This window comes from Erythranthe guttata, chromosome 14, assembly GCF_056151865.1.
Source record: "Erythranthe guttata isolate IM_541 chromosome 14, IM_541, whole genome shotgun sequence".
Taxonomy (NCBI): domain Eukaryota; kingdom Viridiplantae; phylum Streptophyta; class Magnoliopsida; order Lamiales; family Phrymaceae; genus Erythranthe; species Erythranthe guttata.
In genome coordinates, this window is record NC_142546.1 from 22,393,999 (window position 1) to 22,407,229 (window position 13,231).

Consider the following 13,231-nt stretch of genomic DNA (forward strand, 5'->3'; position numbering starts at 1 on the left):
TTTAGAGGAATAAAAATAATATTAATCCCATGATTATTGAAAAAATGAAATAATTTGGGAGGCCAGCTGGCAATGGTCCCCCGTGTTGATTTGATTGGTTAATAATTGACTAATGTCTTATGATTATCAATTATCGGAGGGTCCCTATTAGAGTTGACTCTTGTAATTGCTATGCAGTATGCACAATCACCCCTTTTGGTAAGCTAATTAATATTTCATCCATAAATATTAGTCATCAAATACAACAAGCAACCTATATTTTTCTATCTTCTTATTTATTGCTCGATAAGTTTTGCCCCCATAGGGCCATAGAGGAGTAATGAGTCAAACATTGTTGTCATATATATGCAGCATCTTGTATAGTTGTATTATTTATTTATATTAATTAATTAATATATACGACATATAAGAAATTTTTATTAGGCGTGAATTTCGTGCATATTAATTACTCTAATTACTTCTATTGCAGTAAGAGAGGGCTTATACTATGCTACACCGGGTGAAATACATTGGGTAGATCTTTATCATTCATATACACACAAACACCCACACACCCACATTAGTGCGTGTAGATCAACGGTAAAAAAACACTCAGTGTAACCTTCACCGGATGTAGCATAGAAATAACCAGTAAGAGAGTGGAATGTATTTTCGATTTCCGCTAATTCCTATCCAAAATTTTCTATTTGAAACACAAAAAGTTCTGATTTCTGGTTTTTTTTTTCGAAATTGTTTGGAATTCAGATAAATACGCTACTTTTAGTTTTGAAACATAGTTGAAAATTTGGAATTAACATTTTTACGGCGGAAAAAAACTAGGATTTTTCAAAAAAATGCTACAAATATCATTTCTTACAAATTAAATAAATGTATTGTTATCAAAGAAAGATGTTAATTGGGGGTTCGAACTTGTATCTCTCACTTTATATTCCTCCTACTTTACCAATGTGGTATGCTCGTGATGGAGTAGCTTCGGAGTAATATTAAATTCAAAACTCAATGTGTGTGTGTGTGTGTGTGTCTGTGTGATTCAATTTGTCAATAGTATTTCTTCAATGTCCAAGTTTTCTCAAGTGTTCATCACATCAAATGTAAATATATGTAATAAAAAATGAAGATTTGTAAGAATCTTGTTGACAATCGAAACAAGGAATTTGAAATTTGGGAGATAAGTAATTGTACTCTGCTCAGACAACCTATGTAGTAAGTAAATATGGAAAGTACAACAGGGAACAGCAGCAGCAGCAGCAGCAGATTAATTCAAACGGCACAGAATTTTTACATAGACTCCTTAATTATATGATCTCAAGATCTTCTTCTGTCAGGTGACCATGCACGAACCTGCAGTTGCAATTTTTAATTTATCCATATATATGATAAAATAATAATTGCAATATCTTACGTTATCTTTGCTGTGACACATGAATATTTTATTAGTACTCTTAACTTCTGCAAAATGGTAAAATATGTATATATTAAAAGACCTTTGTTTCCCTTTAGGATTAAAATATACATATGGTACGTGGTGGAAAAGGGATTAAAGAGACAAAATATTTGCTAAAGAAAGAAGCATAAAATTTCATAGTCCAGCCTTTATCTGCTAGTATTTGTAAGTTAGGTACCATAGATATAATATATATATAGATTATTTTTTTTTTAACAGAGCAACTTTGGTATATATGCCTGTGTGGGGAAAAGAAATTAACTTTTGCTGCATATATATGTTCAATATGATATTTAATGCCAAAAATTAATACATATGATTAACAAGTAATCCCAAAAGATCCTGTGACATTAATTCTGAATACCAATTAAGGAAAAATTCAAATAGGCGTGCTCCTAAATTTACATGTTATGTTTTTATACAACTTGGGCAACGGGGCAAAAGACTCAAACTCACGTGCTTATGATGACCCTCCCATGGACCTGATGAAACGCTGTCGCTTTACTACTACCTCATTTATTAAACTGAAAACGTTGACTAACTTAGAGAAACGAGTGGCACTTTTTCTACGCTCCAAACGACATCGTTCCATGAATTGAAAAATTTAAAAAAAAAAAAAACAGATTATTTCGTTACATTTCTTCCCCCCTTAAAGAGCAATGACTTATGGCTTGAAGGTGGGAAATTTCTGATCAAACCTCTTATGTTTCTGATCTCGTGTAGCTTCTTCGTTTCTCAAATGTGCCCACTTAATCGACCATTAAGCTACAACTGAATTGTTCTTCTAGCCAATAAAAGCTTCTCGTATGAGCATAATTAACCGATTCGGAGCATCCAAAGGTGGAGTTTAAGGGGTGACCCAACTTGTTTCTTCCATCGTCCACTTCTCCTACTTGTTTCTTCAATTGTGACACATGGGCGCAACTACAACTCATCTGCCACATCACCAATCTTATTTCACTACACAGGTGGTGGCTCCTTGCTAGTTACAGCTTACTATGTACTAATAACATATACTCGTGACAAATGACGTTTACCCCATAGTGATTGTCATTGATTTATCGACAAATTAAAACCAAACGATATACTTCTCAAAATTGATCGATCAAACTCACAGCCATGCTAATAAATGTACTTATTATTACTTATTGTTTATCGATGTATATTTGTTTTGGTTATAATTAAGGCTCTGTTTGGTTCAAAGAAAACGATACGTAAAAAGTTAGAAAAAAATTACGTACACTTTCTCCCAAAAGAAGTGAGACAAACTCCACTTAAAACTTCTACCCCTCTTTCTCGTTTCATTTTCTGCTGATATATTCTGTTATATTAAAATTAGGGTTTAATTCATTTTTGCTCTTTCATTTTCCACTTTATTTGTTGGAGATTTTTCTACCATTTTTCCGTGGATTCCGAAATTGATTTGTTCTATAGGATTAATTCGACATAATTAAAAAAATTCATACACCCCGTCGTGTTTCAGTCCGAAACAAAAACGCCCAAGAAACAAATTTAAACTCATGAGCTCAGATTTCGGTGATCCGACCAACCAATTAGGTACTAAATTATATAAGTAAACGAAATTAAATACGAGTACAGTGAGAGAATCGGTAAATGAAACTCATATCGGAACCAAAAAACCGGAAACTATATATATATAAGACCGGACAAAAACACCAAAGCAGTTAAAGCGCGCGTGATATCAATCTCTTCTTCTTTACATTCATCTGTGCTTGTTAGCATTGCCATCAATGGCCACGTGTACGTACCCCCAATAGGTATTGCACAAACATAAAGCATTCATACTAAGTAGATGCAGCCACTACATGTATATAATTTTCTACAAACAATTCAATATAATTTTGATGTTCTGTTAAAGATTTTTTAATAATGATAAATTTAAATGGAAATTGTAGACAAGTCCAATTGTCCAAAGAAGACTATTAATGCAGAAATTCCTAAATAGATCAGATAAAGATCATCATTAATCTCCGAATAAGGTTTATTTCCTAATTGATACAATTAATTATATATTTAAGCATGAGCAAAATGATTACTGTACCTTTACATTTGTGAACCAATGAAGATTAATTAGCCCTTCAAATACACAATGGGGCTTCCATTGAAGCGCATTATATATAAAAATTCTAAAAGCAGAAATATTCCAATTGAGATCTCACCAGCTAAAGAATACACTGGCCATGGCTTTTTTTAGAGAGAGAGAGAGAGAGAGAGGGAGGAGAGAGAAAGGGTTTTTTCTTCTTTCCAAAAGTGGCATTCATCTGCATAGGCATCTGCATCCTCTTAAATTTCTCTTTTATTCATATTAATCATCAAATTCTGTATGGATTTGAGAGAGAAGAAGGTGCAGGTGCAAATGCAGATAAAAGCAACATCTTGAGTGAGAGAGAGATAGAGAGAGAGAGAGAGAGAGAGAGAGAGAGAGAGATCCAGATTTAGGTTAAGGCGTTTGGTGCAATTGCATGCCGCATGTATGTTAGTATATATATAGACTTTTGATCACGCGCGTGTGTGTGTCTGTTGTGTGTTTTTGTGTGTGTGTCCCATTTACCACCACAGCTATATTATATATCCAGCAAATAAATATTATGCACTTAGTTCTGTCTTTTTCTTCTTTTTTCCCTTTCTCTTTTTCCCAATATTTTTTCATTAAATATTATCAATAATTGAATAATATTAGGAAATCATTTATTTATTTAATGCATGTCTTGTCTCACCTTATTTTAATTTTCTTTTAGTATGGTGATGATAAAACCAACAAATAATGTACGTTGAGATTACAGAATCTTATCTTATCTCCCTTTCTTTTCCTTAGGATTAATTAATTTCCTTTAGGTTTCTAATTTTTTTTATATAGTAAATGTCCACTACCTTTAGATACAACGAGATAAAAGAATCGATTTATGACTTTTCCTTATGTTTTTCTTTTTATTTTATTTAGTTACTAAACATATTAAATATTATAGAATTGAATCGTTAAAAGTATTTGAATCCTTCAAAATAAAAACGATTATTTATATTGTTTAGTTTTAAATTAATTGAGGAGCAATTTGCTAAACATCCCTCGACACTAATACTCTTTTAATTGAGGAGCAATTTGCTAAACATCCCTCGACACTAATACTCTTTTATTAAAAGTTCATTGGGCTACTTAGTTAGAGAGTTTAGATAGAAAATAGTCGTTTTAGACTAAAACTGCAGTATTATCCTCCAACTCATGATCCGAACTTAAAACAACATCCTTTCAAAAAATTGGCAATTCTTTCACTCTTTCACCTTTCCCTATCAGACCACAACCGTCGAATGTAGATCGCCTAAAAACCGTTGGAAAAAATATTATTTTTCGGTCCAAATTATGCAGCTAAGATGTCTATTGTCAATCTAAACTATCTAACTAAGTTATCTAAACTGTCTTCTTTCGGTCTAAACTGTCTAACTAAGCTGATCGATATACTTTAGTAGCATCCATCGACTCTTATTTGTACAAATTAAAACCTTTTTTACGGAGGTTGGGCCCCATTTTCCTACTGAACTAAGTAATCTAGATCCACCAAAATCCTTGGACCGGGTTAGAGGGCAACTTTTCAAACCATCGACAACAAGATATTTTGTAAGAGACATGAAGTGAGAGCCATTTTAATAATTATATTTAAAAAAAGAAAATTAGAAACAAAAATCATGTCTACAACTAATGTGTTTTCTGATCATGCTCAATTACACGTGGTCCCTAAAGTCCGGTACCATTTGCCCCACGTGATGAGCAACCCCCTCATCACGTGGGTTTTTGTCCTTGGACCAATCCGAGGCTGCCATGTGGACAGCAGCATCGAGTTGCGACTTCTGACCACGTGCCTTTAATTTGTTCTGTTTCTTTACCACACGTTTAATATTTATAATTAATTTAATTTCTCTCTGTGGGCCCAAACAAGAGAAGTAAAGTGAACTGGAATTTGTCCTATAAAAAAATCTGGCTGCAAATTGGAGTGGTTGCCACACGCACCACGTTGAAGAGTCACAAGCCGAATAATTCTCTGTGAATTCAAAATCGGATTTGGAGAGCTACTAGTATATATTTTCGGGGTATCAAATCCAGAAAAAGAAAAAAAAATATGTTTGGGATTTTGATTCCGATTCCAATTGAGACAATATTATATCCAATTCGAATATTTTTTAAATTGTGATAATTATTATATATAAATATATTTATATTTTTGAGAAACAAAATTACAAATTCTTTTGTGTAGAAAATATCATGTAGCCACTCAAATTAGGGGTGTGATAGTTGGAACGGGACTTGCGATTTTAGAACAACTTTTTTCATTATGAATTATGAATTATGAAATTCCGGTTTTTGATATTTTTTGTTTCTTTTGAATTGCTTGCAATTGGAATTTTATATATTAAATATTTAATTATATTTTTACTTGGTATTTTAATTTTGTAACTATTGATTCCCCTTAAATATGATTAAACGGACAGCGGCCCAATGAATTAGGAAAGAAAGACGAACACATGATCTGCTATAGGCCCATTATTTCATACTGGACTTCAGGCTGGTTGAAAATAAAAGGCCCATCAAAAGAATATGTTGTTCATGTAACTTTGAAAAACTCTTTAGAAAATTCAAAGCTCAATCAGCCCACTTAAATTCAAGTCCAATATTAAGGCCCAATTTGTTTAGTTCTTAGCCCATATATGAATTTTATAATTGGCCCCAAACTTTAGTATTTCTCGGCAGCCCAACTCTAGTTAACTCAATTATATTTAAACTCCGAATTCATTGATTTTATATATTTGGTAAATAATTTATGGCGTTGGTAATAAAGAGAAATAATAAGTTCCTGATGCAATACACAAAATCTGGCTTTGTAGATTTTCTGATTATTTATTTATTAATTAATATTATGTTCTTTTAATAATGTAAGAAATTGTTAAATTAGTAAACTTTCTCGCAACAGACAATTTGCTTTTCCTTGTATAAATCCTGAGACTGTTTATTTCCTCAAGTTAAAGTCTAGAGAAAAAAAGGAATAATTACCAAAGTCAATTAAACCTATTTTATATAGAAACGCCAAATAAACCTATCCTCACACACACACACGCAGTCACGCGCACACGCACATCGCACTACCCTTTGTACTCTTCTATATAAATCCCCTCTCGTTGATTTCATAATAATTCTGCAGTAGAAAAACCCAGAAAGAAGAAAAACCCCAGAAACTTAAGATCAGCTGCGGCAATGGGTGAGGTATCATCTCTCTCTCTCTCTCTCTCTCTCTCTCTCTCGTTGTTGATTTTATTCTTATTTCTCTGTTTACTTTATTGGATATTGCAGAAGAACAAGAACAATCAAGGAGAGCAAAAGGATGGAAATAACAACAACAAAAACAACGGCGGAGGAAAAAACAATGTCACGGTGGTGCTGAAAACCGACCTCCACTGCGACGGCTGCGCTTCCAAAATCATCAAGTGCATCCACTCTTTCGGTGGTATAATTAAATAAATTAATTCATAAACCGAATAATTTCTATATTTAGTGCTTCTCTCTCCAATTATTTCCTTCAGATTATTTCCAAAATTCCTTTACTGTGGGATTCCTCTGTTTTCTATAGTATATTCTATATATACGCTCTGTGCTCTATTTTTTTATTTTTATTTAAGATGTTGGATGAACGATTATTTGCTGCTTCAAAGAGATTGAAATTTGAGCTGCTTTATTTAATAGGTGTGGATTCGGTGAGTATTGGTGAAGGAGAGAAGATTACGGTAGTGGGTAATGTGGATCCGGCGAAGCTCCGGGAGAAATTGGAGCTGAAAACTCACAAAAAGGTCGAGCTCCTTTCACCCCACCCTAAAAAAGACGGCGATAACAAGGGTAACGGCAATGGTAAAGAGAACGCCGGCGGCGGCGGTGGCGGCAATGGGAAGCAGGAGATGAAAAATGAATCCAAAGACCAAAAATCAAATGAAAAATCCGACGAGAAGAAGAAACCAAATCAAAAGGAGGTACTCTTTCAAATTAAATTTCGCCCCCCCACCCCCCATATGTGTTTTTTCTGGTGCCAAATAGCTCGCTGCTATTCCCTAATGTGCGCCTCTCTCTGTGTTTTGTGTTTGGCATTAATGAATGGTGGTGTCTGTTTTGGCAAAATTCTGATGTGCTGCTTTTTTTGTCTTTTTCCAGCGTACGTTTATTTGTTTTTTTTTTTTTTAACAGCAGCAGCGTACGTTAATTTGTTAAATGCATTAAAGCATTCTCACTTTCCGTTAATTTTTTTTATTTTAATTGGGTTGCTTAGGAATTAGAATTCAGATTTTGTATTTCTTTATTATTCAGTCAGTCAGTTTTATTTAATCCCGGCGAATCCGGAAACTCATGTGCCAGCCAGCCAGCAAGCGCAGGTTAGCACCCAGCACTTTGCTAGGCTGCGCCATTGTGGTGCTTCCGACATTTCACGTCAATTTCTTTCAATTCCTGCTTGCGTGTACTCCACGTTTCTCCGTTTTCACTCCCATCAATTGTGCCCTTCCTTTTCAGTAATTGTTTTTTTATTTATTTAATTTTTCAATTTTTAAATTTTAATCATCCTAATTTACGATATTGACCGGCAGCCACCGGTGACCACGGCGGTGCTGAAGGTGCATTTGCACTGCGATGGATGCATTCAGAAGATATACAAAACCATCTCCAAAACCAAAGGTGTGATTTCAATTTAAATTGGAAAAAAAAAAAAAAGATGATTATATTTTCTGACGGCGAGTTTAAACGGCGTTTAATTTTTTGCAGGGTACAAGGATATGGAAATCGACAAGCAGAAGGATCTCGTGAGAGTGACGGGCGCCATGGATATGAAAGCCCTAGCTGAAAATCTCCAGAAGCATCTGAAGAAGAATGTTGAAATTGTGCCCCCGAAGAAGGAGAATGAGAATAAGGACAAAGGCGGCGGCGAAAAGGGGAATAACGGCGGCGGCGGCGGTGGGGGCGGTGGCGATGAGAAGATGGAAGGGAACAAGATGATGCAGCAGCAGCAGGCACATATGGTTGGGCCGAACCCGTACCCGGTGATGTACGGGCCGGGTGATGTATTCGGGGACCAGTTTCATCAGTACCACGCGCCTCAGATGTTTAGTGATGAGAACCCAAACGCGTGCACTGTCATGTGAGAGTGGCAATATGTAAATAAGATTAGTATTCCCATGGCAATTTCGTCTTTTTACTTCTCTTTATTATGGTCCTATTGTACAAGGTCCACTTTCCATATTTGGCCACGCATTTTTACTAGGATTACGTTTTTGTTTTTTTTGGCTATCAAATTTTGATCACTATTAATTTTGTAGAACTAATAATTTTTAATTTAACGTATATCTTATCAATTATCATTCTTTTTTATGAATATGTTTTAAATAATAGCCCTTTTTAGTTAATTTAGTCATCATTGCTTAAAACATAATATTAAACAAAATTATTAATTTATACTATTTAAACGAGGGAGGACATGTAAATTAATATGATTAAATAGGGGAAGATATATGATACATAATAAATATTAAATAAATAAAAGGAGTGGGGCATTTCTCTTTAAAAAAAAAAAAAAAAAAAATATATGAATTAGATTCTGAGGTAGTTTTATTTGTATAATAGTTGCTAGTTAGATGGAGACAAGTATGAGAGCACCTTTTGTCAATGATTTTTCATAAGGCAAGCAAATTATTTTTGTCTTATGTTTTGGCCAATAAAATAAATAGGATGTGTGTTTTTATTTAAATTAATGCAAAGGACCAATATATATATATGTGGTGTACAACTGTGCCCCTTTGGCTTTTCCTCTGCATTTTGCACCAAAACTATAGCCACTGCACCTGCTCTGCTTTGTTCATGTTTCCACCTGAAATTCTTACATCAATTCATATATTATTTCATATATATTTCTCTTCATTATTTTATCCTATCTTATTTATTTATTCATTTATTCTGCAAATTGGTGTATAATTAACATTGCCAACATGAAGAACCCAATCATGAATTTTAGTGAAACGGTTACATACATCAGACATTCCAATTGTTAAGATATAATTATGAATCATTATTAAATTACTAATAAATATTCTTTAATAAAATGAATCAAACAACTAATTAATCAGCTGTTATAATTATAAATATAGACATCATCCATCAACCCACTCTTTTGTAGGTAGTGTAACGCACTGAGAAAAGCCCCTACATATAAATTAGGAAGGCTACTCTTAACAAACTTATCTAAAATGAAAGTTCGGAAAATCAGAAAACTATTAAAATAATATTTTCTCTTTATACATATCAATAGTTCAATACTATTAAAATACGAGATCAGATATCAATAATATTTTAAAATGCAAAAACAACAAATAATTGAGAGCTGTATTTGAGCCTTTTTCTCCATAAAAGTAATACTAGACAAGAGAAATAAATTCATTCAAATTTTAGATAATGAATGATTTATAATCATGTCTACAAAATACAATCACGTCTTATAGTACTTTCATTTGGATAGTTTTTAGGGCAAATTACGGTCACCTCATGATGTAAAGTCAAATTACGAAAAAATCAATTATGTTTGAGTAACTACATCCACCCCTACTGTGTTAAATTTATCTACTGAATGAGGATATTTTGTATAAAAAGATACATAATTGGGAGTGGTTATAATTATCCAAACATAGAATGATTTTTTTCACTAATTTGTAGTAAAGAAGGGTGCTGGTAATTTACCTTAATTTGTATAATAAAGTACTTATATAATAGTCCCTATAATAAAAGAGGATAATGTAGACCAAAACGATCTTATTGAATAAAATATGTACATCTTAATTTATTAATTTAGAAATAACAAGCTTATTGCCCATACAAAAGACTTGGTGTGTGACAAGGAATTCCCAAACACATTTATATATCAATGAATTGTAAGAAATTGACAAGTGTCGGGTGGGCAACAAGCAAGCATATTCCACCTACTCAAAAGTGCAATTTAATATATGGTCTCATCATGCCAGCTTCATGCAACATTCGAATTCGTAGAAAGTGCTAACGCCAACACAAAAAAAATACAAAAAATTAAAGGAATAAGCGTGCTTTTAAACAATTCAGAAAAAAAGAAGAAAGGATATATATAGGGGTTGGATTCCAAATCCATGTGCATCATGACTGCTGAGTGGGGTATTTCACTTAGTCGTCATGATTACTTGAGATTATATATATATATCCCATGTGGCTGGTTTTCAATATATAGTTACCATATGTATATATATAAGTTGAAAATAAAAATAAGAAATTGGATTATGCTTGATTAGATTCATAAATATTGACAAGATTTGATGTTTAGATGAAAAGAATGTCTTGTTTAGGGGAAAAAAAGCAGAAACAACCTTTTTATACATATGTAATCAATATTTCTTTATTAGGAGACAAAATGAAAATCACCCTAATTAGTCACTAATTGTTAGATAATCAAACATACTAATTCGCTCAAAACATCCTGAAGTTACTCCAAAAGGCAAGCATGCTCTGATTTTGTTGAACATAAAATGTATCTTTGGCAAAAATAAAAATAAAAACAAAAACCAATAAATATTGTTCAAGAAATTAAATTTGACATACTTCGAGATCGAGTTCATATATCCTTAATTCTTATTTCATTTTCGTTGCGTTTGGTTAAGAGGTTTCGTAGAATGTTCTCTAATTTGTACTCGTTTTGTGCAAATATGCAGTTTCTGATGCACCAATGATCATCTTGTTTCAAAATGTGGGATTCGAATGAGGTAAAACAAGTATAAAGTAGATAATATTCCGCGTAATCTAAAAAAAATCAATAAATTTGACACCGCAAGAATGGGCGTATAAGAAGATTCATATATATTTGAGGAGTTCTTAGTGATCGCCGTATTTTTTTTATGTAAGATAATATATTGATGAATGAATAATTCAAGATAATAATGATGCAGGCTGGAAAAGAAAGAGAGAGGGATGAAAAGGCATGAGAAAGGAAGGACTTGGGGGGCAAATATGTCTATATTTATTTACCAGCTGTCCCTTTTCAATGGCTCAAGTCAAGTCTACTCGAACTCAATTTTCAATTGGTTATTAATACTTTATTTAGAGTCCATTTTTGGTTCTAACTTTAATTTTCTTTTTTCATGATGTGGACAAAACCAAATGAAAAAGAAAACACGTAATTGTCCATTATGGATGTACGACTATATATTGTGGACGAGTTGTGGGGAAGTCGATAAAGAAGAAAGAAGAGCCGAATTTGGATAATCATTATGGTTATTTGACAATATTTTAGAACTAATTACAATAATAATTGCACCTAATTCGATGTTTGCTTAATTAAATAAATTTTTATATTTGACCTCATCAGCCCAATTATATAAACGAATTCAAATATATGTATAAAATTATAAAATATTATATTTTGAACTACATATTTATTATGGAATATTTATACACCAATAGCATGAATATTTGAATTAAAATATGAAATGAAATATTTTAGAGATATTTGGACCCAAATAAAATACTTGCAAATGACTAATGGGCTTACCACATAATATAATTGGACCGAGTCTCACTTTTCTTGGGCCGTATTTACACTGTTCTTCTCCTCAGATTTAAATGTCAAATTGACTGCTTCTGTGAATATGATACAAACAAAAGTGTAAATAGCACTAAAACCCCTGCAGTTTGAACTTTGTGCACATGACTCCCTTGTACTTTTAATATAAGCACATAATCTTCCTATGGTATTCCACTTCGTAAATAATCATTTTCATTAGGAAGAAGAAATTATTGAAAGTACAATGGGGCTATGTGCTTATATTAAAATAAAGGGGTTTATGTGCTCAAAATTCAAACCACGTGGGAGGTCAATGTTATTTACCCTGAACTAAAACACTATTTATTTGTTAATAAAATTATGACTCATACTTCTTTACCATATATATCTGAAAAGAAGTTTATTTTTTCTAAGAATAAAATTTTGCATATGTCATTCAAAATAATGTGAAACCACTACTTCTTCATAAAATCATATATATGATACAATACTTCAATTTTTTTTAATCTTGTCAATCATATATAAAATTCATATGGTCAAGTCAAATGGGAATTACATATTTAAGTTGAGGATACATAAGGAGTACTAATTAGACTTGTACTTCTTGTTATGCAGTACTACCAAATGAGTTATTGTTCTTCAATTAGTTAATTAATGTAAACAAAGTTAAAAATAGTGAAAGTCAGCTCCTTATTGTTAATAAATTATATAAGTTAAGCAAATAATTATATATAATATTGAAGCAGCCAATGTGTCTGTTAAAATTGTATGGATCACGAGGTATTAGAGACAAACTGCTTGTTAACGGCATGAAGCATGCCATTCAGACCACTTCCTTCTCTCTTTATCGAATTAAAAAAAATACGGAAAACGATTAAAAATATTCGTATCATCGTTAATTGTTTCTCAACTAATTCTCTTAAAAAAACTATTTTATTAAATGACAAAATTGAAATTAATTATTATTAGTATGCTATAGTGACATATAATTAGGTACTCCTAAAAAGAGTAACTTATAGCTTATATAATTAAATGTTTATTTATTTATTTATTAATTATTATTATCTTAAAAAGCTTATCCAATGCAGTACATAACTAATTGCTGTTTTATATAAATTATCTACTCAACTCTTCTGCTTCTTTCCATACATGTCAAATTAATTAAACCTCTGTA

The 13,231-nt window shown here is 32.3% G+C and overlaps 1 protein-coding gene across 1 annotated transcript; it reads left to right on the plus strand.

Annotated features, from left to right (window-relative positions):
* Positions 1-6,474: 6,474 nt before the first annotated feature.
* Positions 6,475-8,839, plus strand: LOC105959111 (heavy metal-associated isoprenylated plant protein 3). Its single transcript, XM_012983145.2, has 5 exons — positions 6,475-6,713; positions 6,801-6,954; positions 7,191-7,471; positions 8,078-8,165; positions 8,253-8,839. Exons 1-5 carry the CDS (start codon positions 6,705-6,707, stop codon positions 8,627-8,629), a joined length of 909 nt encoding a protein of 302 aa, XP_012838599.2. The 5' UTR covers positions 6,475-6,704; the 3' UTR covers positions 8,630-8,839.
* The last annotated feature ends 4,392 nt before the right edge of the window (positions 8,840-13,231 follow it).